The sequence below is a fragment of the Giraffa tippelskirchi genome, chromosome 10 (assembly GCF_054371585.1).
Source record: "Giraffa tippelskirchi isolate mGirTip1 chromosome 10, T2T-mGirTip1v1.2.pri, whole genome shotgun sequence".
In the NCBI taxonomy this organism is placed as follows: domain Eukaryota; kingdom Metazoa; phylum Chordata; class Mammalia; order Artiodactyla; family Giraffidae; genus Giraffa; species Giraffa tippelskirchi.
The window spans coordinates 7,787,309-7,813,040 of NC_137284.1; the positions used below are offsets into that span (position 1 = coordinate 7,787,309).

Consider the following 25,732-nt stretch of genomic DNA (forward strand, 5'->3'; position numbering starts at 1 on the left):
GACTGGGGACTAGGCTTCGCCCGCCCCCAGGGGTTGGGGGAGCAGGTGCCTCCCCTGCCATGATCTTCACTACATCACCTCCAACCTGGGCTCCACCCTAGCCATGGACAGACAGGTGGGTGCCCACGGGCACCTGGAGGGGGCAAGCAGACACGGAATACTGGGCTCTGTGCTGGCCCCAGGGTGGTTTAGAGACAGGGGAGGCAGTACTTTGAAGGCAGACCAAGCAGATAACACCAACAACAAAACTACAAAGGGTGAAGCCAGCCAACGTCACAGATGGGGGACTGTTTGTACCCGCAGAGCAGAGGGTGACAAATTGGAGCCAACGCCGAGGAAGGTGCAGATTTGAGGTGCAATTGGGGTGGAATCCGCTCCAGGCACATTTGTGGCAAGAGACAGGATGTGAGCAGGTGCCTGTGGGTTTTGAGGGCCAGGCCGAGCGCTCCACTCAGAGGGTTGACTCTGATCCTCCTGACCTGGAAGGTCAGCATTCTCTGCATTTGACAGCCAAGAACCTGAGATTTAGGAGAGCTTGAAGAGCAAGTATGGTGGGTCTGCCCAGCTCCAAGAGCACACACACCACCAAGTTTCCAATAGAAAATACTCTTTAAAAGGAAAAGCAAAGCTGAGAGGTCACTGCATCCCCCAAAGCCTGCAGCAGTAGATGCAGGCTTGAGAAACCCACCTTGAAGATTAAATGTTGTCACTCAGGCCTGGGATCCTGAAAACTTGGGGCAGCCCCTTGGTTTCTACAGTCACTTGAGAGGCGGAGATGCTCATCCAAGCTATTAGAGCACAAAAAACAGGACTGACAGGTTCTCTTGTACCTTGAGTGTGAGAAGTGCTGTCCTGCCTGCTCCGCCCCTTCACCTCCGGCCACCTAGGGGCTTCCACCCCTCATGTCCCAGCACGGGAATGCTGAGCTGAGGCTTGACCAGAGGCCGACGGCAGCCCTGGAATTCATGCCTTGGTTTGGGTTTTACAGGTTGTGGAGGAGTCATCTCCTGGCCATGATGGGGTTCAGGAGGGCCAGTGGGTGTGGACTGAGCTGTGGCCACCCTCGAGGGGAGGGCCAGCCCCCACCCCTTTGCCTCCTCCACGGCTCCCTACCTGGCCAGGGTCCTGGGTAAAAGGCTACCTCTTCAGAGGCCGGACTGGGGTCAGGTCAGGGTTCCTTCCAGCTGCCTCCTAGCACTCCTGGAGTCAGAGACGTTTGGGGCAGTCTGCTCACATGGTACCTCAGATCGCAGGGTGCCAGAGAGGAAGAGGGTCTACCCACTGCCTCAGGGACCCACACAGCAGCTCTGTCTTATACCTGGAGGTTCCATGTGAGAGCAATAAACAGTTCTGCTCTTTAATAAAAAAATTAATCATGAATCCCACCCTGTGCCCGCCTCTTACCTCACAGGGGCTGGTCTGAGGATGTGCCCAAGGCCACCCGACTGTGAGAGGATTAGGCAGCCCACCCATCCATCCAGCACCTTAGGGCAGACAGGCAGGAGTTCATATCCCAGCTCTGCCACTTGCTGGGGCTCATCTGTCCTCTCCTCTCCTAAGTCTTTCTTCAGGCACTGAAGGCAGACAGTGATCCCTGCTTCCGAGAGGCAGGGCCCATGGATACCTAACTTGAGTGGCCACCTTTCCTGAGCACCTCGGGGAGGCTGGTGAGGGTGCAAGGAGCCCAAGACCCCACCCAATTCCCAGAACAAAGCAGGCAGGACCCACCCTTCCCTAAAGCAGCTCCCAGACTTGGTGGCGGCCAAGGGCCAGAAGGGGTGGTGGTGGGGGCGGGGGGGGGGGGCCTTGAGCCTGGCTTCCTGTGCGCCCAGAAGGATTGATAATTAGAAAACCACACGGGGCTGCAGCCGCTGTGGCTGTGGGGCGTGGGAGTCCCTATGGTGTGTAGGAGCAGCACAGAGAAGGTTTTTGGAAGAAAAGCCAGGATGATGAAATCACCATATGTCCATCCATTTGGAGCGTGGACGTTTCAAAGGATACACCCCTGTTGTGCTGGGGTGGGCGGGGGAGTGGGCCTGTGAGGCTGCCAAGGACTCGCTTGGGGACTGGGGACCCTCAACCCCACCGTCTCCATCAGCCCCTCCCTCCAAGCCACTGTAGCAAACACACTTTTTTTTTCGAGGTGGGCATGGGAAGGGTGCGTGGAGGCTTGTGGGATCTTTGTTCCATGACTAGGGATTGAACTCGTGCCATCGGCAGTGAAAGCCCGAAGTCCTAACCACTGGACCACCAGGAATACACACATTTAAGTAAAACCCAGAGTCCTGAGCAGCTGTGAAACTCTACATGAGCTCCCAACCTTCCAACCACGCGTTCGTCCTAGAGAGACAAGCTCCAGCCGCCACTGGAGGCCGCTCCCAGTACCACTGGCCGCCCATACCTGAGCTGGAGTGGTTCTCTAGTGCACAGAGAGACTCAGACAGACAGAAATCACTCAACAGTAGGCAGGGCTAAGGATCCCACGGCTGCCCCGCCTTGTTCTCTGGCTCCTGGGCCAGGAGGTGGCGCTGCACTTCTGGCACCGCCAAGGGCAGGGGTAGCTTGCCATTCTAGCTACCTGCCGGGCATCTGCTGAGAGGCGCTTCTGGGGGCAGGGCTGGGAGAGTCTCATGTCAGTCACCAAGCTGGACCTTGGCCTTGGGGAAAAGGGTGCCACAGATCAGGGTTGGGAGGCCTAAGAAGTGGGTGTAGATGTGAGTTGGGAGCCTGCTTTGTGTCTGGGCCCCTCCCAGACCCAGAAGGCTATGCTCTGTGGGGGTCAGAAAACCGGAGTTCCCTGCCACTGGGCTCTGTCTTCGTCCTCTTTGGGGCCCTGCCTTATCTGAACCGTCCCTTCTGCCAGGCCTGGGTCATTAAACTGACAGTTTCCTTTTCTAACCATCTAAGACCCTTCTCAGAAGCCTACATGCATCAAGTCCAGTGCAGGCTGGCCTTTCCTTGTCCCCTGTCCCCAGAGTCTGAGTGCCACACACTGCCTTCTGCTGCCAGGCACTGGCCTAGGCCTGGAACCTGGTAAGGAACGCCAGCCACCACCCACCTCCCCAGCCTCAAGGTAGCAATCTGTTAAAGAGGGAGGGCCTGCTAACTCCCTCCTTCTGGCAGGGCCCTTGTGAAGATAACAGATCTACATTCACTTTGAAATGCTAAGAAGCACCATAGGAATGCAAGTTCTGTTGCCCCCAGGGCTGGGTGAGAGCTAGTGCCAGCAACCCCACGCCAAGGGCACTCAGAGGGGAGACAAGTTATGCAGGGAACAGGTGGCCCTGCAGGAGGCAGTGACCAGAGTGTGAATAAGGATGAGGTGGGAAGATGGAGATGGCGGAGGTCTCCTGCTCAGACTCCCTCCTCCCTGGAGCACCCACCTGCTAGTCCAGGGTCCTTGCCACACACAGGGTCAGAGAACAGATCTGCTGGGCAAAGCGGGCCCAGAGCTGTTTCTGACAGCAAGGGAGGACTGGCTGCTTGTCGAGGCCAGAAGAGGGGTTCAGACACAGAATGAGTCCTGAGGGGCATTCTGGCCTTACAACTGCAAGGAATGGGCAGAGTCAGACCTGACCCCCTTTCATGGACAAGGAAACTGAGGCTTGAAACAAGGATGTGACAAAAAAGCGAATACAGGACCAAATAGAATCATGCACCTGATGGGTGGGGAGTCCCCAGTGCCAGTCCCTGCTCTGCCCCCATGAAGACCCCAGCAGAACTCAGTTTTTGCTGTCTGGGGCTGTTTTTCCCTCAGCTGTACTATGGGGATGGAGTCTGAAGGGCCGGGGGACGGACTTGTTTGAGAACTTGGCTTTCAGAGAGGCTAAAGGTCATAGAGGGAGTGAGCTAGACCCAGAGGCCTCACCTCACGTTGGCCCTTGAGTGCTGACCCCTGGGGGCCATGGTGTGGGGGGGGTGAATCAAGGTGTCCAAAAGGGGCAGAGGAGGAACGGCCCATCTTCCACCCAGGACCCTTGCCCTGTGTCTTCAGTTCAGTCGCTCAGTCATGTCTGACTCTTTGCAACCCCATGGACTGCAGCACGCCAGGCTTCCCTGTCCATCACCAACTCCCAGAGCTTGCTCAAACTCATGTCGATCGAGTTAGTGATGCTATCCCACCATCTCATCCTCTGTCGTCTCCTTCTCCTCCCGCCTTCAATCTTGCCCAGCATTATGTGTCACTCCCCAGGAAATGGAACTTGGTCCTGTCCTGAGCACCAGGCCCTCCTCTGGTCTCTGGCTCCCCCCTGTGGCTACAGAGGGTGAGAACCCTTCCTGGGAGCCCTTCCCCAGCCCTGGCCCTTAAGGAGAGCTCAGCCGGCCTCAGGTAGGAGCCAGGAGTGCTCAACACGGCCTCCAATCCTTGTCCCCTGCTCCCTTCCGGGAGACACAGAGGCAATGACAGCATCCCCAGATTTGGGTTTGAATCCTGGCTCCCCTTCCCCCACTTGACTGACTTGGGAGAGACAGACCATTGCACAGACCTTGGCCCTGCCCCAGGGCAGGTCTCTGAGCAGAGCAAATGGGAGACTGCGAAGGAAGCCCCCTGTGTGCTACCAGGGATGTTCAGTCCAGCTCCACAGATCTTCACAGAGCGCCTCCCTGCTCAACACGGACAAACCGAGGAGGCAGGCAAATCTCCAAAGAGATCTTTCAAAGGAAGAATTTGTTGTCTGAAGCCACTAAAATGCCCCACCCCTTGATCCCTCCTCTTGGACAGCCCCATGGCCCCATGGCGTCTAGCCCAGCCCAGCTGGAGACAGCTGGGCAGAAGTCAGAAATATCCCTGGACAGTCCGTCCCTCCCCTCTCCCACCTCCTCCGGCCCAGCCTCGACCTCTCCTTGGCCCTCGTCCTCACGTTCCAGGCGGGCCGCCCAAGTTTAACAAGCCTATGGTGACATTACCAGGCCAGCCCCACTCCAGGGTCTAGCTTCGGGGCTTCCTCACCCTCAGTCCTTCAATTCACCTTGGTCCTTCCCAAGCCTGTGCGTCATCTGCCAAATGGGTGGAAGCATCCCTGCCTTACCTACCCGTCTCCCAGGTCGGCTGTAACGATGCAAACAAAATGAAATCAGAAACTAGCCAGCTCTTTGGAGGGGGGTGGGGGGGGTATGCCAAGAGGCCGGCATCCCAGGGAGGGAGCGGACTACAGCTCCCATCCGGCTTCGGGGCCGCAGGCCTCCCCAGCCCCTCTCCCCTCGCTGAGAGGGCAGGCTCTCCGGAGAGGCTGCCCCTGCCCCATGGGGCGAGGGGAGCTACAGTGCCCTGGGCATCCCTCATCTAGGACAGGCGCCGGCGAGGGCCCCGGTGGGGCTGGGGCTGGGGCTGGGGCCGCGAGAGGACCCTGTTCCCGTCCGGGATGCGATGGGACCCCACCACCCGCCCCTATCCCTCTCCTGGCTCCGCCCCGCCCAGGAGTTACTCTTCGGGGCCCGCCCCCCCACTTCCTGGCCGGGAGCTGGCCCCGCCCCCGCGCGCCTCCGCCCTCCCACCTTCACCTCCAGTCCCGTCTCCCATTGGCCGGGGCACACCTGCCCGTCCGTCGGGGGGCGGGGCGGAGGGTGGGGAGCGGCGTCCAGGTGAGGGCGCGCAGGCGGCAGCGGAGGACGGTGACAGCAGGGAGGGCGGGAGGGTGGGGGGAGGACTCGCGGACCGACCCGCGGACTGATCGACGGACGGACCGACGGGAGGGCATGCGAGTGGCCCGACTCTAGCCCGGGCTCGGGGCTCCGGCCGCAGCCATGGAGCGGCGGCTGCGCGCGCTGGAGCGGCTGGCGCGGGGCGAGGCCGGCGGCGGCCCGGGACTCGACGGCCTCCTGGATCTGCTGCTGGGGCTGCACCACGAGCTCAGCAGCGCCCCCCTGCGGCGGGAGCGCAACGTGGCGCAGTTTCTGAGCTGGGGTGAGTGGCCCGGGTGGAACCGTGGGGGGCGCGGGGCTGGGTGGGGGGTGGCCAGAGGGACACCGCGCAGGGTGCCTCTGCCTCCGTGCTCGATGCTCGCAGACCCTCCTGTGAGGAACCGCACTCCCTCAGGTTCCCCCCACCCCATCCCAGATGACCTGCATTGGCCCCCATATACGTGCCACCGGACACCCCACCCCCCTTCACCTGCTTACTTCACCGTCGTTCAGATTCACCCACACACTTATTCCCACTCCCAGAACCTGGCACGTGGGCCCCACACACATCACACACAGACACACAGAAACTTGGTGCCAGGTAGAGACTCCAGACACATGTACACAACACACGCTCACCCAGTCACCTCAGGACCCGTGAGAACACACTCTGACGTGGAGACCCTTGTGCACGTGACCCACTGACACGTAGGTTTTCTCTCGCTCCCACCTTCCACGGACACACTGAGACACACGTTCAGCTCCTGCAGGGACCCAGGGAGCCCTGCCGACCACCCCACCCACTCTGGCTGTGATACACACTTGTCTACATCCACTCACAGTTCCGTAGCATCCCCCATTCCCACCACACACACAAACATACACACACACACACTTACACTTACCCACACACAGGACCACCCGAGACTGGGCACAGGCACTCGCCTCAGACCCTTTGTGAGCAAGCAGCTGACTAGGCCTCCTGAGGGCTGTGCCCCAGGGCTGGGGAAGGGGGCCAGGCTGGAGGTGGGTCTGCACCCTTCCTGGGGTTGACTCACCTGAGTCACCAGGAGTGGCTGGCCCCGGATGACCCTGAAGCCAGTGCCAGCCCCCAGGGCTCTCTAGTTACACCTGGCAGGGCCATGGGGGAAGGCCACGGGGGCCTGGCTTGGAGGGTGGGGTGAGGTGAGTGTTTGCCCAGTGGGCGACTAGCATTCCTGGTATGCCTGAGCTCTGGGCAGGCGTGAGGCCCGGCCTGGCACGGTTGGGGGCCTGTGGGACATGCCCCAGGCCTTCCTCTAGGCTGAGGGCAGTCCGAGGGCCCCTGGCTCTGCTGCCCGCCTCTCTCCCCGGGACTCCTGCACCTGTGTATGTGTGTCTGACCATGTTGTCATCACCCCCATGATGCCCACGTGCTCCTCCCTGCCCGCCTCTGGCACCACCGCCGTGGACCCCGGCGTGGGGGCCTGTCTGTTGACATCTCCTGAGGTAACTCGCAGGGTGGTGACTCACTCTGCTCCTGCCTCAACTTGTCCCTGCTCCCGCCCAGAGCCCCCATCCCTGCAGCATGGTGAGGGGACTGGGCAGCCTGTCCTGGGGGCCTGGGTCTCCTGGCTCTGGGCCCCAGGCTTCAGCTCCCGTCTGGTTGATGGGGTAGCTGCCCCCCACCTGGGTTCCCCCTTGGAGGCCTGCAAGCTGCCCCTCCCCAGCTATACACACAGACCCAGGAAAGAGACAGTTTATTTCTGTAATGAGGTTTCCACACCACCCCTGCTGCGGGGGTTCTGCCTGATAAACCTGTGGAACAGCTCTCTGTCCCACCCACAGACCTGCCCAGCTGGCAGGGAGTGTACCTGCTGGCAAGGGGAAACTGAGGCAGGGAGCCCAGACTGTAGCACTCTTCACCCCAGCTGCTCCCCCTCACCTCCCTAAGTCTCCAGGCCCCAATTTCCTCCCCCAGGCATGGGGCTCCTCCAGGCCTGGGAAGGGCCAGGGAGTGGCTGGAGATGTCCTTTCGGGGAGAGTTCGGGGCGGTAAGGAGGAGGTGCTTGGCCAGGTACAGGCCGCGTCCAGAGAGGGAAGCAGGGCTCAGAGTTATAGGGCTTCTCAGGCCTGGAGGAGATCCCAAGTGCTCACGCCCTCAGGTGCCAGCATTGGGCGCCAGAAAAGGTGTCTTGGCCCTGTTGTTGAGTCTTGGGCGAACCCAGGCGCAGACCTCTCTGTGCCTCCGGACTAAGGAGGCCCCACTCGAGGAGCACAGAGCCTGCCCTCCCAGAGCCCCACAGAACCATGCCCTACCTGCCCTCCAGGGCAGCTCCAGGCCTCACTCCACCCAGGTACCTCTGTGCCTACGAGGGACCCACAGCTCCTCCGTGGCATAGAAGCCTCTCTGGGGACAAGGAATGTTGCCAGTCCAGTTTCCCAAGACAGGCTCTGGCCTGGTCCTGCTCAGGGGCCAAGGACTGCAGGCTGGGAGTGGGAATGGTATCCCCATCATTCCAGGATGACCTGGCCTGCCAAGGTCAGCCCCCAGGCAGGGGAGGACTACAAATCCCATCAGCCCCTGGGACAGATGCCACCTGGGAACCATGGATTCAGGGAGATCCAGGGGCCAGGTGGTCAGCAGAGCCAGCACCCCATCTTCCGTGCTTCCTGATTGTGGCTGAATGGGCTGCAGCTCCTGTCAACCCCTTGGCCAGAGGCCATCGCTGGGGAGGTCATCCCGGCCCTGGCCTCATGGGAGGGCAGGTGAGAGGGAGCTGGGGCCTCCACACAGGCTCTCTGAACCCCACTCTCTGTGCCCTCAGTCAGTCCCTTCGTAGCAAAGGTGAAAGAGCTGCGGCTGCAGAGAGATGACTTTGAGATCTTGAAGGTGATCGGCCGAGGGGCCTTCGGGGAGGTGAGCAAGTGGCCCTGGAGTCGGTGGGGGGGGAGGACAAAGGTGTTTGTCCCAGGCCGGCATGACCCCAGTGCTCTCTGTGGCCTCAGGTCGCTGTGGTGAGGCAGAGGGACAGTGGGCAGATTTTTGCCATGAAAATGCTGCACAAGTGGGAGATGCTGAAGCGGGCCGAGGTCAGTGTTGGGTCTAGGGGGACTTGGGGTCCCTGCAAAGGGGAGTCTACAGGCCTCTGAGACCTGCAGGGGAAGTGGCTGGGCATGGCTGCCAAACAGGCAGAGGATCCACCCCCGGCAGCGCGGGTTCCTCCCATCCCTTCCACACAAGAAGCCTTTCTTAGTAAAAGCAGGCTTGTTCTATTTTCCTTACGATACCACCGAGGCTCAGGCTAACACAGGAGACCTTGATCCCCATTCCTAGCCTTACTCAGTCTTCCTCCATCCCCTGAACTGGCAAGGTGGGGTTCATGGGCTCTGATCCCAACCCCCCACCCCGTTCCCCCAAACTGTTACAGACGGCCTGTTTCCGGGAAGAGCGGGATGTTCTGGTAAAAGGGGACAGCCGCTGGGTGACTGCTCTGCACTACGCTTTCCAAGATGAGGAGTATCTGGTGAGGATGCTCAGAAAGCTGGAGGGGGGTGGTGGTGGTTGTTGTTCAGTCTCTCAGTTGTGTCCGACTCTTTGCGACCCCATGGACTGCAGCACACCAGGCTTCCCTGTCCTTCACTAGCTCCTGGGGTTTGCTCAGACTCATGTCCATTGAGTCAGTGATGCCATCCCTGGGGACAAAGGGATGGGGGCCAGAAGCCCTGGTCCAAGGAGAGAGAGACCCCTCCTCTTGGGTCCAAGAAGCTTCCACTCCCCACCAGCTCAGGCCTGGAGCCTCTTGCCTGAGCCTTGGCTGGGAGCTGGCTGCCCCAGAGCTGCTGGGAGACATGGCCCTGCTTTTCCAGAGCCCTGCGGGACCCCTGTGAGGTGTGTGGGAGACAGGTGCCCCCCCATCTGATTCTTGCCCCCCTCCCCACCGTCTAGTACCTGGTGATGGATTACTATGCTGGAGGGGACCTCCTCACTCTGCTGAGCCGCTTTGAAGACCGCCTCCCGCCCGAGCTGGCCCAGTTCTACCTGGCTGAGATGGTGCTGGCTATCCACTCACTCCATCAGTTGGGCTATGTCCACAGGTGGGGCCCCCAAAGCCCCTGCTGTCTTTACCAGGCCCTGTTGACAGCTCTGGGGACAGCTAAGCACATTTGTGCCAAATCCTGTGCTGAGTGCTTCGTATGCAGAGAACCTGTGACTCTTCCCACCCCAAACGTTGTGTCATGGGAGCTACCATCATCCCATTTTATAGATGAGGAAGTCAGGGCTTAGCACGGGTAAGCACCTGGCTTGCGGTGACTCAGCCAGTGGGTGACACCGGGGGAGTCTGGCTCCTGTGTCCCCAACGGCACACTCAGCTGCCTCCAAGGGTCCCTCTCCTCAACTTAACCGCCTTCTTCCTTCTTGGGAGCCAGGAAGCGTGACCACCATCCTTCCCCCCTTCACACGCCAGCACATGCAGGAACACAAAGTGTGAGCATACACACATTGGTGTGTGCACACGCACGCACTCACACACCCAGGTATGTGCCTAAATGCATATCCACACTTACAGATCACTCTCCCTGCCCTCCCCCAGGGATGTCAAGCCAGACAATATCCTGCTGGACATGAACGGGCACATCCGCTTGGCCGACTTTGGCTCCTGCCTACGTCTCAACAACAGTGGCATGGTAAGAACCCCGCCCCATGTGGGACAGAGGACACCTGGCTGGGAGAGCTCCCAGGGGAACAGGAGGCACCAGGCCTGGTGCGAGTGGCGGCATCAGACTCCCAGGGGAAGGAAGGGCTAAGCCTAGGACCTAGGTGGGGGCACTGGGCCAGCCAAGCCCTAGGGAATGGGGGAGCTGGGCCCAGACGCTAGGCCATGTTTGTGGCACCATCAATATCACGACCCACAGGTGGACTCATCAGTGGCAGTGGGGACACCCGACTACATCTCCCCTGAGATCCTGCAGGCCATGGAGGAGGGCAAGGGCCACTACGGCCCACAGTGCGACTGGTGGTCCCTGGGGGTCTGTGCCTACGAGCTGCTCTTCGGGGAGACGCCCTTCTATGCTGAATCTCTGGTGGAAACCTACGGCAAGATCATGAACCACGAGGTCTGGCCGTCAGGCCCTGAGATTCTGGGAGGGCCGTGGGACTCCTGAGGCTGTGAGGTTGGAGATGCCCTGGGTGGGGGTAGGATTCTGGACACTCACCTGCACCCATCCCCCGGGACCCCAGGACCACCTGCAGTTCCCCCCAGACGTGCCCGACGTGCCGGCCAGTGCCCAAGACCTGATCCGCCAGCTGCTATGCCGCCAGGAGGAGCGTCTGGGCCGCAGAGGGCTGGACGACTTCCGGAACCACCCCTTCTTTGAAGGCGTGGACTGGGAGAGGCTGGCGACCAGCACTGCCCCCTACATCCCCGAGCTGCGTGGGCCCGTGGACACCTCCAACTTCGATGTGGACGACGACACCCTCAACCATCCAGTGAGTGGGGGGCCCCACAGCAGCAGGACAACAGCCTGGAGTCTCAGTGGCTACGGGACCCTCCCCTGCCCCGCAGAGTTCCCCAAAGCAATTGCTGGGCTGGGGATGGGAGGCCCATGGGAGTTACGGTTCACCTGGGCTGGTTCACCTGCACTGAAGTGGGTTGTGCCAAGTGAAGGATCTTTGACCACAAGTGTCATCCTGTCATCCAGACATCCTATAAGAAGACTCCCAGCAGCACCTGTGCAGCCAGAACCTCAAAGACTTGTGGGGGTTGTAGTCTTTTGAGGGCTCCTGGGTCTCGAGCCTCCACCTGGAGCTGTACTTCTTACTCTGACTCTCCTTCCCCACTTTCTGCAGGGAACCCTGCCGCCACCCTCCCACGGGACCTTCTTAGGCCACCACCTGCCGTTCGTGGGCTTCACCTACACCTCAGGCAGGTGAGTAGTCCTCACACACCTGGTGGGAAGCTGAGGGCTGCCTGGCCTGGAGAACACTGGGAGCACAGCCCATCAGGACCCCGGGAGAGTGACTGAATGGCCCACCTGTATCCACATGAGACAGATGCTCGGGAATTTTGCTCTAAACTCCCAGTAGGACAACCCTTCATGTCCTCAAGGTCCTGGTGAGGCCATGACCCCTAGGGGTGCTGCCCCAGTATTTGTTCCTCATGGGACCCTCCATGGCAGGCTGGGTGTGTAATGGACTCAGAGCCAGAGATCTAGTACTGCTCCCCAAGCCTCACTTTGTACCTCTGTAAAATGGGCAGATGCTTTCAACCCAGTTCCACTTGTAGGGCTGGCCTGAGACTGCGGCGAGACCCTGGGGGAGTGGGAACTGGGAAGTATAAGCAGATGCCTCTGACCTTCATTCATGGGGTGCTCCCTATGTCCTGGGCCCATACCACTGAGTCCTCTTGACAGCCCTTGCAAGAGCCCCTAGCATCACCTCAGTGGGGAAACTGAGAACCTGATACATTACGTTATTGTTCAAGGTCACACAAACAATAAGGGCCAGGGCTGTGGAACCAGGGCCCAGGGGACTCTGGAACCATTGTCCTGGCCACCACTCATGGTACCTGTCTGGGGCCTCCTAAGGGCAGGGTGCAGTCTCATGTGTCTCTTCCCAGCCCAGAGCCCAGACTTGGGTACAGAGCTGGTGCGCAGTGGGCGTTTCTTAGATGAATGAATGTTGGATGCAGAAGGATGGAGGAGGCTAGGGGGTGGTTCTCTGCCAACTTGTGTTGCCCTGCTCTCCCCAGTCCTGGCCCCGAGAGCAGCTCTGAGCAGTTGGCTCCCCTGGAGCGGAAGCTCCGCTGTCTGGAGCAAGAGAAGCTGGAGCTGAGCTGGAAGCTCCAAGGTATGGGTGCCATCAGGGCCAGGGTAGAGTGGGTCTGCCCTGCCACAGGACGAGCTCCTCAACATTATGGGTGTCCCCACACTGCAGAGGCTCTGCAGACACCCTCAGACCATAGGGAGCTGGAGCAGCTGCGGAAGGAAGTGCAGACTCTACAGGACAGGCTGTCAGGTACCCCGCCCCCAGCACCTCGTCTCTTCCCTTCTCCCCTCACCTTGGGGGCTGAGCTGGTTTCCCAGCCACCTGAGTCCAACCTGGGTTCCAGTCCTGTCTCTGGGTCTGTACATGCTGTGTGATCTTAAGGAAATATTTTAAACTCTGAGTCCACGTGTAGAAAATGGACCAAGGAAATCCACGGGGCCCCCCACCCCACCCCTAACCAAGCTGGGGTGAGGGTTCCATGAGACACTACAGGTAGAGCTCCTGGCTGAGGCTGTACGTGCTGGTCTCAGTGACAATTCCTGGCAGAGACGCTGGGGGACAGCAATGTGGACGGGTGTCCGGCTGGCAGCCCAGGCCAGGACAGTGACCTGCGGCAGGAGAGAGACCAGCTCCTCCAGGTGGGGCGTGGTGAGATGGGTGAGTGGCCCAGGGCTGGGTGCTAAGGAGGACCATGCCCTGACTCCTGGCTGGCCTTCCCCTCGCCCACCTGGACCCCAGGAGCTGGCCGAGGCTCGGGTGGGGCAGCAGGCACAGGCATGGGAGCTTCGTGAGGCCAAGGGGCGGCAGGAGGAGCTGCTCCGGAAGCTGCAGGAGGCCCAGGAGAGAGAGGCGGCCATGGTCAGCCAGACCCAAGCCCTGAACTCCCAGCTGGAGGAAGCCCGTGATGCCCAGAGTGGGGTGAGTGATGGGGTGAGTGGGGACAGCAACAGTGCCCTGCCCTCATGACGCCTGGTGTGGTAGGAGGAAGCCTGGGGAGCTTGGTCTGAGGTGCTGGGAACACCAAATGCCTTGCACCCCCACTGTGGCTGGCCGAGGCCTGAGCAAGGGAGCAGGTAGTGTGGGGAGGGGTCCACCACTTCCACTCCTGCTGCAGCCAGCAAAGCCCAAGAATCTGGAGCAAGGTCAAGAGTTAGGGGGGACAGGGACTTCCCTGGTGGTCCAGTGCTTATGACCACGCTTCCAGTGCAGGGGTGCAGGTTCAATCACTGGTCAAGGAGCTAAGATCCCACATGCCGTGGGGAGTGGCCACACACACACAAAAAAGAGTTAGGGTGGACAAGGTCAGCACTGGCTGACTCTACACCCCATTCCAGCTGCAAGCTCAGGTGGCCGCCCTGAAGCGAGAGGTGACTCAGCTCCAGAGACAGCGGGAACGAAGCCTGGAGAACGCGTCTCCCCAGGTCAAGGTGGTGAGGCCTTACCCTCTGCCCAGTGGCATTTCTCTTAGCCTGACCCCATTCAGGGTCTTCAGGGCCAGGCGCCAGGGGTAGGGTAGGTCATGGCGTCTTGGACCCCTGCCCTGACCCCTCTCCACATCCTCTAGACCATCCACACTGCCTCTGAGACCAACGGCATGGGGTCGCCTGAGAGTGGCGGGCCCCAGGAGACACAGCTGAAGCAGGAGGTGGCCGCCCTGCGTGCACAGCTGGAGCAGGCCCGTGGCCAGGGGTGAGCTGGGCAGCCGGGGCAGGGGACGGGGCAGGGGACAGGGCAGGGGCCCGAGCCGGGGGGTCACCGAGTCCTCCTTCTCCCCTGCAGGCCAAGCGGCAAGGAGGAGGCACTGTGCCGGCTGCAGGAGGAGAACCGGCGGCTGAGCCAGGAGCAGGAGCGGGTGAGCAGGGCAGACAGAGGGTTGGAGAGAATCGCAGGCGGTGGGACAGGCAGGGAGCCGGCTGGGCAGGTGGGCAGAGCCGCCAGGGACGTGGGCCAGATGGGGTGGGTGAGCCAGGCTGGACATGGGCAGGCTCAGGACTGCTGGGGCCCCTGGGGGCTGATCCCTGCTTCCCACATGGCATGTATGTGTCTCTTGAATCTCCTTCCCTCCCAGCTCATGGAAGAGCTGGAGCAGGAACAGCAGAGCAAGCAGAGGCTGGAAGGTGAGCGGCGGGAGACGGAGAGCAACTGGGAGGCCCAGATCGCCGACATCCTCAGCTGGTGGGTGCCCGGGGCCTGGGGGTAGGGGCTGGGCCTGGGCAGCACTGAGGGCATAGCCTCTGACCCTGAGCCCCCTCCCCAAACAGGGTGAATGATGAGAAGGTGTCAAGAGGCTACCTGCAGGCCCTGGCCACCAAGATGGCCGAGGAGCTGGAGTCCTTGCGGAATGTGGGCACCCAGACTCTCCCTTCCCGGCCGCTGGTGAGCCCCGGGGACACCCGGAGGGAGGGTTGCCGGGAGCCTCACTCCACAGGTAGGGACACTGAGCTCACGGAAGATCAGGGACTTGCCTAAGCTCCCGCTGGGTCCGCACCAGAGGCGGGGCTTTGAACCTGGCCAGGTGGTGTGGTGGTGGGGGGGGCCTCAGCGGCAACCCGGTCCTGGGGGCATCGCACATTGATGCCCCCTGGCCACAGGACCACCAGTGGAAGGCACGGAGGCTGCAGAAGATGGAGGCATCGGCCAGACTGGAGCTGCAGTCAGCGCTGGAGGCCGAGATCCGGGCCAAGCAGGGCCTGCAGGAGCGGCTGACGCAGGCGCAGGAGGCCCAGCTGCGGGCTGAGAGGTGAGGGCAGGGGCTGGCGCGGTGAGGGGCCCAGGATGCAGGCAGAGGCCTGTGGCGAGCCCTCAGGCCTGTGGCGAGCCCTCACGCGGTTCTCCCCAGCCGCCTGCAGGAGGTTGAGAAGCGGCACCAGGGCTTGCAGCAGGAGCTGGCAGCACTGCGGGAGGAGCTGCGGGCGCGTGGGCCAGTGGGTGAGTAGCCGTGCACACGCCTGTCTGTCCCGGAGCAAGGCCTCCTCTCCAGGTCACCAGGGGGATCAGCCTGGCCGGGCTGTGGAGAAAAGACTCTGTTGCAGACTCTGCTGCCTAACCCGCTGTCTGTTAGCTAGTGCTTACTGAGCCCCCGCTGTATGCCACCACCTCCTTCTTCCCCCCCTGCACTCACTCCCCCATTTACTGGGGTGGAAACTGAGGCCCCGCCCTGGCCCCTGGTTTCTAAGGAACAAGTGTTAAGGGCGGGGGGGCTCTCTGGCCCCCGTGACACATGCCCTCTGTTTGCAGACACCAAGCCTTCAAACTCCCTGATTCCCTTCCTGTCCTTCCGGAGCTCAGAGGTAAGAACGGGTGCGGGGCTGGCCGGGGAGGACTCCCGGGAAGGACACAAGGGCCTTGATTCTGCCCACATGCCATTCCCCAGAAGGACTCTGCCAAAGATGTGGGCACCTCTGGAGAGGCGCTGGAGCTGAGGCCAGAGGGCCGCCGCAGCCTGCGGCTGGGGGTGAGCACAGACAGGAGACCTGTGTTGGGGTTGGGGGGGCTGGGCCCCGGGGATGAGGGGGGCTGGGCCCCGGGGATGAGGGGGGCTGGGCCCCACCCTCTCCCTGTTCTCGGCTCCCCTGCAGGCTGTGTTCCCCAGGACGCCTGCTGCCACCACACCCCCTGCAGAAAGTCCCCCTGCAAAGGTCAGTGCCCAGCGGGGCGGGGCGGGGGCACCAGGCCATTATGCCAGGTTTTCGAGGTCCCGCTTGGGGTTCCCCCCACCCCTACCCCGTGCCAGCAGACCGCGATGGGAATGGTGACGGTGGCACTGAGTTTTGAGTATGACCAGACCCCCTCGGAGCGCAGAGTTCACACTGCCACCTGGCTCATTCAGTGGTCTTGCCTGAGCCTCAGGGTGGCCTGGGGGAGGTGGGGGGCTCAGGGGCCTTGGGTTACGGTCAGGCCTGGGTAATGGGCCTGTCCCCCTCACCAGCCTGGCTCACACACGCTGCGTCCCCGGAGCTTCCCATCCCCCACCAAGTGTCTCCGCTGCACCTCGCTGATGCTGGGCCTGGGCCGCCAGGGCCTGGGCTGTGACGGTGAGACCCTCAGCGCCCCCCTGCTCACCGGCCTCCCCTGCGCCAGCCACAGCCCCCGGGTGGGGGGAGGGGAAGCGGCCCCCATCCTGCCGCAGCAGGCGCCCCCCACCCCCGTCAACATTTCCCACTGCTCAGTTTTCTTTTTTCTTTTCTCCCTTCATGGGGAACTGGCGACGGCTTGGGGCCGTGCTGAGGGCGACAGTCTGAGGGGTGCTGGGCTGGGGCTCCCGGGGTCCCTGCTCCCCGGCAGTCCCCCGCCCACCTCACGCCGCCTGTCGGCTCCTGCTTCCCCCACAGTTTGCGGCTACTTCTGTCACTCGACTTGTGCCCCACAGGCCCCCCCCTGCCCTGTGCCCCCTGACCTCCTCCACACGGCCCTGGGAGTGCACCCTGAAACGGGCACAGGCACCGCCTACGAGGGCTTCCTGTCGGTGAGCTGGTGCTGGGGGAGGGGAGGGGAGGGGAGGGGAGGGGAGGGGAGGGGAGGGCAGGGCAGGCGGCCCGGTGGGACCTCCATGCCTCCCTGCCTTCCCCCAGGTGCCACGGCCCTCGGGTGTCCGGCGGGGCTGGCAGCGAGTGTTTGCCGCCCTCAGCGACTCGCGCCTGCTGCTCTTTGATGCTCCAGACCCGAAGCTCAGCCCGGCCAGCGGGGCCCTCCTGCAGGCTCTGGATCTGAGGTGGGTGCCAGGCTGTGGTTTGGGGCGGGGGGGGCGAGTGGGTCGAGGGGGTGGCTGGGGCCGGCAGACCTCTGACCTGCTCCGTGAACCTCCCAGGGACCCCCAGTTCTCAGCCGCTCCTGTCTTGGCCCCTGATGTTATCCATGCCCAATCCAAGGACTTGCCTCGCATCTTTAGGGTGAGTTCCGGGATGGGAAGGGCCAGACCTCTGTCTGTCTCTGTGCTGGGCCCACTCCAGCTGCTCTTCTCCATCACCACGGCTGCCCCCTTCATCCTGCCCCCTTCATCCTGCCCCCCTTGCTTCCACGTGGATGGCTACAATAGCCTCTATTCCAGTCAGTGTGGCTACACTTCACCCTGCAGTGCAGAGTTTTCCATACATGAAGCTGGCTGTGCCCGGCCTTGTCTAGGACCCTTTGGTGGCTCCGCATCACCCTCAGGGTGCCCCTAACCGTAGCCTTGTGGACCCTCATTTCAGACCCTGCCAACTCCCTTCCCCTCCCCAACCTTGAACACTCCTGATTACTCCACTCGTCCCCCATGCTCCAGCAGCAACATCTCTTCCCCTGGGAGTCCGTCTCTCAGGCTTAGCCTGGGTGAGCGGGCCCCAGCCTGTTTCCGTGAGGCCCTGTCCTGCCCTCTCAGTGGCACTGGTCCCAGGGCTCTGGAGTTGTCCCCATGCTTGTCTGACCACCCCACCTGGCTTATCACCTGCTGCCAGATGGTGACTGACACTGCACTGGGCAGACCCACCTGGTGCTACAGGGCATCTGTGATGGACAGAGGGACGGGAGGAAGGACAGCTGGCTCCCAGCACTCTGCCCTCCAGCCTGGGTACCCCCCCCTGCTCTGCCCATAGGTAACGGCCTCCCAGCTGACCGTGCCGCCTGCCACGTGCACCGTGCTGCTGCTGGCGGAGAGCAAGGGCGAGCGGGAGCGCTGGCTGCAGGTGCTGGGCGAGCTGCAGCGGCTGCTGCTGGACGCGCGGCCCCGGCCCCGGCCTGTGTACACCCTCAAGGAGGCCTACGACAATGGGCTGCCACTGCTGCCCCATGCGCTCTGCGCCGCCATCGTCGGTGAGCCTCACGCGGAGGGGACGCCGGCCTGCCACGGTCACTAGGGCCGCTGCCACTGCCCGGTCCCTGTAGCCCTGGGCTGTGGACCCTCTTGCACATGTGTCCTCCTCGCCACTCCTCTGGGCATCGCTGTGAGGGACCTGGGCTGGGGTGGGGCACCTAGCTTCTGCCACTTTCTGTGCCTCCCTTTCTGCTTAAGAATCTCAAGTGAGTGTAAAGAGCCAAGGCTTTAGTAAGAGATAAAGGAGGTTCCCCTCCAGGCTGTTAGCAGCCGCCAGGTGATGGGGGAGCCTCACACTATCCACTGTGGGGCTGCTGCGTTCACCCGGGAGCCTGGTGCACAGTGGGGCCTCCGCACCGGACTGCTGGGAGACAGGAGAGGAGGCTCCCTGGCCTCCCCTGGCAGCTGGGGCTGGGGCTTCTCCCTGCCGTCACTCAGGACGGAGCCACGAGAGACAGGGCCCACGTCCTCCAAGTCCCCTGTGTCAGCCTGGAGCCAGGGGACAAGGGCATTTATTGAGCAAAGGTGGCTGTGAGCTTAACGCTCACCCTGTGATGCTTCATCTCTTTGCAGCCTCACAGCAGCTCTGTGAGAAAGGTACCATCATCAGCCCCATTTTACCAAGGCTGCGAGAGATGACGTGACTTACCCCCAGATCCCACAGCTCAGGGTGGGGGAGGCCTCTCATCCTGACTCCTGGCCCCATGGCCCTTCCCCATTAGAGCCAGTCCGGACTTGGGGACAGAAAGGTCCAGGGACAGTGGGATTGTCTTCTCTGAGTCCTTGGCAGGGGCGGGCAGACTGCCCAATCTCCCGCCTCTGGATGGGCCTTCTGACCCTTGACCCCCTCCCTCCCTCCACCAGACCAAGAACGCCTTGCTCTGGGCACCGAGGAAGGGCTGTTTGTGATCCACCTGCACAGCAATGGTACCCGCCAGCCGGGCCAGGGTGGGTGTGGGTGGGGTCAGCCCCCAGGGACAAAGGAGGCTGGGCCCCGGGCACCCCTCACCCACCTGCTGGTGACACTCTCCCTCGCCAACCCCGCAGACATCTTCCAGGTGGGCGAGTGCCGGCGGGTGCAGCGGCTGGCCGTGAGCCCCGCTGCGGGCCTTCTGGTCGCGCTGTGTGGCCGAGGCCCCAGCGTGCGCCTCTTTGCCCTGGCAGAGCTGGAGAACGCGGAGGCAGCCGGCGCCAAGATCCCCGAGTCGCGAGGCTGCCAGGTCCTGGCGGCCGGGCGCATCCTGCAGGCCCGCACCCCCGTGCTCTGTGTTGCGGTCAAGCGCCAGGTGCTCTGCTACCAGCTGGGCCCAGGCCCAGGGCCCTGGCAGCGCCGTATCCGTGAGCTGCAGGCACCAGCACCCGTGCAGAGCCTGGGGCTGCTGGGCGATCGGCTGTGCGTGGGTGCGGCTGGCACCTTTGCCCTCTACCCGCTGCTCAATGAGGCAGCGCCCTTAGCACTGGGAGCCAGTCTTGTGCCTGAGGAGCTGCCCCCATCCCGCGGGGGCCTGGGCGAGGCCCTGGGCGCTGTGGAGCTCAGCCTCAGTGAGTTCCTGCTGCTCTTCACCACTGCCGGGGTCTATGTGGACAGCGCCGGCCGCAAGTCTCGCATGCAAGAGCTGCTGTGGCCAGCAGCGCCCACAGGCTGGGGTGAGGCCTGTGGAGGGCCAGGCTGGGTGGGGCCTGGTACTGGAGGAAGACAGGGTCCTGCCCAAACTCCTGAGCTTGGATTTGGAAGCGAGTATGTGCCCTCCTGCCTGACACACCCTTGGTGGCTTGTACGGGATCTTCGTTATCTTCCTCTTGAACAGGACCTTGCTTTCATTCAAGCTCTTCCCCTGCCTGAACTACTGTCCTTTTTGTAGCTGGCCACCTCTTCAGTTTGCAAGTCCAGCCCCAGGGTCTAGAGCTAGTGGGCCCTCCATAAATGACCCCCATGATTGCTGTCAATATCGTTACTGCTTTTACACTCCTGCCCCCACCCCCCACCATTGGTCCTTTGCTCCTTTTTGCTCCCCCACCTCCATTCAGATCTCTGCCCTCTCAGCACCTTCTTATTACAATGACTGGTTCGGTACATGGGGGGTCTGCAGTGCTTCATCGCATCCAGCACGCAGCCCAGGCAAGCACCCCCCCAGAGGCTATAATGTTTGGAGGAATGAATGAGTGAACAGGGCAGCAGGGGAGCCTCAAACATCCACAGGTAGCTGATGTGTTGGGCTACAGGCTGGAGGAGAAGGACAATGCTCCTTTCACAGCCGCCCTTCTGGGGTGGGGCCTGCGGGTTGGGTGTAGCACAGACACTCAGTGTGTAGGCGTTGGATCCAGACTGCCCCGGGCCAGTTCCCAGCTCTCACTCACCACAAAGTGAGACTTAGCTCTGGGGTTTCCATCATCTGTAAGTTAGGGACGATAACATTACCTGCCTAGGGTTGTTTGAGAATTAAAGGAGGAAAAACATGCAACATGGTTGCAAGCTGGCCTGACATGGCTTAGAGTGAGTGCTCCCTGTTCGTTATCTCTGACTTAGTGTGGAGCTTGGGTGGGGCAACCCAGAGAGTCTCCAGGAGGCCCTTTGGTGGGGCGTGGGAGTTACAGTGCTGTGACAGTGCACAGGGTGTGCCCTAGGATACAGCCCAGAGAGGTGCCTGACTTGCCTGGGGCTGCACAGCACAGTGTCTGCCCTGGTTGTGTAGGTTACGCAGCCCCCTACCTGACAGTGTTCAGCGAGAACGCCATCGATGTGTTTGACGTGAGGAGGGCAGAATGGGTCCAGACCGTGCCACTCAAGAAGGTGAGTGCGGGGACTTCCCTGATAGTCCGGTAGCTAAGACTGCGCTCCCAATGCAAGAGGCCTGGGTTCAATCCCTAGTCGGGGAACTAGATCCCACATGCTGCAACTAAGATCCAATGCAGTGAAATAAATTAATTAAAATTTTAAAAGTGAGGCCTGCCCAGGCCCCTGGGGCTAGACTAGGGTGCGGTTGGATAACAGGGTGTGACGTCTGTGCCTGCTGCCTCAGGTGCGACCCCTGAACCCAGAGGGCTCCCTGTTCCTCTTTGGTACCGAGAAGGTCCGCCTGACCTACCTCAGGAACCCGCTGGCAGGTGAGGGAGTGTGGGCGGTGGGAGGAAGGGGTCGTGACCCTGAGCACCAGCTGACTGGGGTCGTGGGGCCTTGGAAGCACCGCCCAGCTCTCTGCTTCTCTGGCAGAGAAGGACGAGTTCGACATCCCCAACCTCACGGACAACAGCCGGCGCCAGCTCTTCCGCACCAAGAGCAAACGCCGCTTCTTCTTCCGCGTGTCGGAGGAGCAGCTGCAGCAGCAGCGCAGGTGCGCGTCCGAGTGCGGTGGGTGGGCGGGGCCTCCTGCTTTGGGGGCGGAGCGAACCCAAACCTCGCTTTCCGGGAGAGGCGTTACCTTAGCCGCCCACCTCCCTTCCCCCACCCCCGTAGGGAGATGCTGAAGGACCCTTTTGTGCGCTCCAAGCTCATCTCAACGCCCACCAACTTCAACCACCTGGTTCACGTGGGCCCTGCAGACGGAAGACCCAGCGCCAGGGACCTGCCCCTGGTGGTGAGTTATAAGCCCTCTGGAGCCAATCACCAGCCTCTCCTTACCTGGGTCCCCGGACCTCCGCACGTCCAGGCCACGTGCAGTTCGTTTGACCTGGTCCCAGCCCTTCGCGCTGTCCCCTAACAGGCTGCGGAAGAGAAAGCACGAGGTGCCCGCGGCTCTGGCCCGCAGCGGCCCCACAGCTTCTCCGAGGCTTCGCGGCGCCCAGCCTCCATGGGCAGTGACGGCCTCGCTAAAAACGCAGACCCCAGTAAGGACAGCCTCACAGCCTCCACTACCTCTGCGTCCCTCCCCCATGTCTCCACCCCCTTTGGACGCTTCAAATCTGACCCTGGATTTTCGTCCCCTCGCTCATCCTGCTCCTGGAGCAGTGAAGAGGAAGCCTTGGACATCTCTGTCCAGCGAGTCTGTGTCCTGCCCCCAGGGATCTCTGAGCCCTGCGGTCTCCCTGATACAGGTGAGCCTCCCCCCACTCAAAGTCAGGCCCTTCTGTCTCGTTCTGGGACCTGAGGCCAGAGAACAAGCTGAGCCTACACCTGCCTTGGATGCTAAGAGATGCTCTCTCCCCCTGTCTAACCCCTTAGTGGGTCCCACCTGCCCGGAAGCAGGTCAGCTTAGGCCTGATTGTCTCGGCTCTGACTGTCTCAGCAGTGTGGCCCCAGGTGACATGCCCAGCCTCCCTGAGCTTGTCTCACCTGTAAAATGAGGTTATCATTATGAGACCTGTGTGAGGTGAAGATGCCTGAGCACAGCACCTGGCACAGAGGGAGAGCACCACAGAAGGGGAGCTCTTGGAATTCTGAGCACAGGCCCAGCCCATGGGCAAGAGGTCAGAGGAGGGAGCAGCCCACTCTGGCTGGGGACCAGGAAGATCTAAGGGTTTGGGAAGTCATCTGCTCACCCTCCAGCCCCATCTCCATCTGCACCCCACTGCAGCCACAGCAGGCCACTCAAAGCCCTGGGACCCACCGTGTTCTCTCACACCTCCAGGCCCTTACCCCTGCCATCTGCCCTGCTCCTCTTGGAATGCCCTTTCTGGTCCTCCACCTGATTAAGGCTCAGGCCATGCTCAAGTCTCTGCACCGATATCACCTTTTCCAAAGACCACTTGGCTGCCTGGTCAGGTGGTCACTGCCTCCCTGGGGCCGGTGCCACCTCTGGCACCCTCCTCCCTCCACCCTGTCCTTGTCGATCCTGCTGGTCTCTGGTTTTCCTCTGAGGTCCTTGATCGTGAGGGTCAAGTTTGTCTTCTGCCTGGAGTAAAGCCTGTTTGTTGACTGAATGTAGGATGGAGCGAATGAACAGATGGGTCCTGGGAAAGACTCTGAGAGGTGCTGACCTGGTGAGAGAGGACTCCTGCTCCTCTTTCAACCCTGACTTCCTTTTCTTTCCCCCTCCAGGTCTCAGAACGACCCCGGAGCCTCCCCCCAGCCCCTGAATCTGAGAGCTCCCCTTGACGTCCTCTGGCAGGGCCCAATTCCCAATCCCAGGACCCAGAGAGACATGAGGGAGCAAAGAGCTTGAGGAATGCCAAACTCCGGCTGGTCCGGGACATGTGGAAATTGGACTCAGGGAGGGTCTGGGCTGGGCAGCCATGGCCTGGGTTTCCAGGCCCCTGCGGGCGGGATAGGGGGGGTCTGACTCCCAGCCCTCATCCTGCCCTTCCCTCTGCTCCTGATCCCAACCTGTGCTAGCCACGAGGAATAGGATGGCCCCCTCCTGTTCCGGGGGCCCCTCTGCCCCATCGTCCAGGGGTGATCGTGCCAAAGCTCTCATCTCCAGGGCCAAGCCCCAGGAGGCCTATGAGAGTCCAGATGAGGGACAGAGAAGGGCTGGACCCCAGGAGCAATCTGGGGTCTTGGCTGTGGACTAACGCCCAGCAAGGCCAAGTAGGGGCATATCCCAGTCTCCACTCAGGGGCCGGACAGGAAAGACAGACTCTGATCCAGAGGCCGAGGTAGAGAAGGAGAGAGGATGTCGGTGAAGGTGTGAGAGAGGCATGGGGGAGGAAAGGAAGTGCAGGAGGAGAGGATAGTGATCAGAAGGAGGTGAAAGCCAGCCAGAGGAGAATGAGAAGGAGAGAAGGATAAAGGAGGAGCGATGGAGAAGAGAGAGGCCAGAGGAGAGGGCTGGAGGGAGTGGGAGGTGGGAGAGCGCGGGCCCAGGCCCCTTCTCTGTGCAGGGAACCGGTGGGGGCCGGAAGAGGGAGGGACCCCGAGAGCCAGCTAGCATCCATCAGTCATCTAATCCGTCCAGGAGGAAGCAAACTCCCAGCCAGGGATGGGATGGGAGGGTATTTATAAGGGCTACTTGGTGGGAGGTGGGCACCCTATGGGTCTCCAGGCACACTCCGGCCCTTCCCAGAAAGGGGACGGGTCCTTTTTCTCAAAGCTTCAACCACCTGTGTATTAGGGGATCATAGGAGCATTTTATTATTGATCACAGTCATTATTATTTTATTATATTACTATTTTTATTAAACATCCCCTTACGGTTGAGTAGGGGGCAAAATAAGTATTTATCTTCTCAAATGCCATATGCCCGGGAGGGATCAACCCTGACGCTCTGTGAGGCAGTAAGAAACCAATAAAAACAGCTTTGTAAGCTGCTGGCCTCCCTGCCTGGATCTGTCTTCCTGGGGTTCAGAAAACAGAGGGATCAGGGAGGAGGGAGGGGATCAGGGACAGTTAAAGACCAGGTTGTCTTCCTGTGTCTTCACAAATCAGATGATGGTCACATGGGGGTAAATGAGGAGAGTTTAAAAGTGAAGAGACAGGGACTTCCCTGGTGGCCTAGTGGCTAAGACTGTGAGCTCCCAAAGCAGGGGGCCTGGGTTTGATCCCTGGTCAGAGAACTAGATCCCACATGCTATAGTTAAAGATCCTGCATCCCTTAACTAAGACCCGGGGCAGCCAAATAGATAAAAAAAATTTTTTAAGTCATAAGTGAAGGGGCAGTTTACAAAAGTGTGGGCGGCATCAGGGGAACTGACCAAGGAGATGCCCTGAGCCCTGGCAGTGGTGAAGAGCTGTTATCACCCCCAGGTCAGCTGGGCAGGGAAAGGCAGGTGTTACCAGTGGGACTGATGGCTCTCAGTAGAAGTACTCAGCTGTGGCCAAGCAAGAAGGCAACCCAGGAAATTAATTCCTATACCTCATCTACTCCCTCCCTCCCATCCATCTTCTGCTTCCTTTTGTGCAAACCCAAGCATCAACCAGAGGCCCCTAGACCTCAGTTTCTGCAGATCTAGAGGGAAGCCTTTAGGGTACAGAGCGGGGGCAAGGGTTAGGAAGTGGATCTGGAGGGCACAGCCTGCTGTCCCACTCAGATGAGGCTGCTGGTGGGGGGGAGGGGATGTCTGGGAGGGGTCTCCTTGTTCTGAGCTGGGGTGTCCATGACTGGGCAGGACCCTTGCCTGGAGGCGGGGCTGGGTGAGGCAGGAAGGTAAGGCCTGTGCACCTGGATTGGAGCAGGCCTGGAGCTGATGACTGTGCCCTAAGACATGGCCCTAAAGCTAGGAAAAATAACCAAGAAGGGGCCTAGGTCTTGCTAGGTGGGGATCGGAGGGGGCCCATGAAATTCCAGGGCCTGGTTAGGAGTGTAGTTTTGATTCCAGTCTAATATAGAGGATGAGATGGTTGGATAGCATCACTGACATGAGTTTGAGCAAACTCAGGGAGATAATGAAGGACAGGGAAGCCTGGTGTGCTGCAGTCCATGGGGTTGCAAAGAGTTGGACATGACTGAGCAACTGAACTGCAACTCAGTCACGGGCAAGTTACCTGACCTCTCTTAAGCATTAGTTTCTCCATCTGTAAGTGGGGATCATAAAACCCATCATGGGAGGTTCTAGTAAGACTTTGGTGAGATAATGAGTATAAAATGCCTTCACCTCACTCAAGAAATGTTTGCTCTGCCTATGGAGATGCCAAAACCTGAAGAGAGAGCCTCGGGCAGGGACGCCAAGGCCTCTTACAAGCTACAGCCTCCAGCCATCCT

The 25,732-nt window shown here is 61.0% G+C and overlaps 1 protein-coding gene across 6 annotated transcripts; it reads left to right on the forward strand.

Moving 5' to 3' along the window:
* The first annotated feature begins 5,608 nt into the window (after nucleotides 1-5,608).
* On the forward strand, nucleotides 5,609-24,340 carry CDC42BPG (CDC42 binding protein kinase gamma). Of its 6 annotated transcripts, none has more exons than XM_081532555.1 (37): nucleotides 5,609-5,905; nucleotides 8,430-8,521; nucleotides 8,611-8,694; nucleotides 9,033-9,128; nucleotides 9,551-9,699; nucleotides 10,197-10,290; nucleotides 10,519-10,719; nucleotides 10,844-11,092; nucleotides 11,453-11,532; nucleotides 12,354-12,451; nucleotides 12,539-12,619; nucleotides 12,917-13,008; nucleotides 13,109-13,288; nucleotides 13,705-13,797; nucleotides 13,935-14,059; nucleotides 14,150-14,222; nucleotides 14,439-14,545; nucleotides 14,632-14,746; nucleotides 14,962-15,110; nucleotides 15,210-15,298; nucleotides 15,608-15,660; nucleotides 15,744-15,824; nucleotides 15,949-16,008; nucleotides 16,299-16,404; nucleotides 16,702-16,835; nucleotides 16,942-17,081; nucleotides 17,178-17,259; nucleotides 17,941-18,157; nucleotides 19,023-19,085; nucleotides 19,206-19,805; nucleotides 20,852-20,949; nucleotides 21,179-21,263; nucleotides 21,370-21,490; nucleotides 21,613-21,733; nucleotides 21,860-21,983; nucleotides 22,102-22,190; nucleotides 23,134-24,340. In XM_081532555.1, exons 1-37 carry the CDS (start codon nucleotides 5,746-5,748, stop codon nucleotides 23,188-23,190), a joined length of 4,638 nt encoding a protein of 1,545 aa, XP_081388681.1. In that variant the 5' UTR covers nucleotides 5,609-5,745; the 3' UTR covers nucleotides 23,191-24,340. The 6 variants fall into 6 exon arrangements, with proteins under 6 accessions (XP_081388681.1, XP_081388682.1, XP_081388683.1 ...); XM_081532556.1 differs by having other exon boundaries at nucleotides 22,105-22,190; XM_081532557.1 differs by having other exon boundaries at nucleotides 21,613-21,730; nucleotides 22,105-22,190.
* The last annotated feature ends 1,392 nt before the right edge of the window (nucleotides 24,341-25,732 follow it).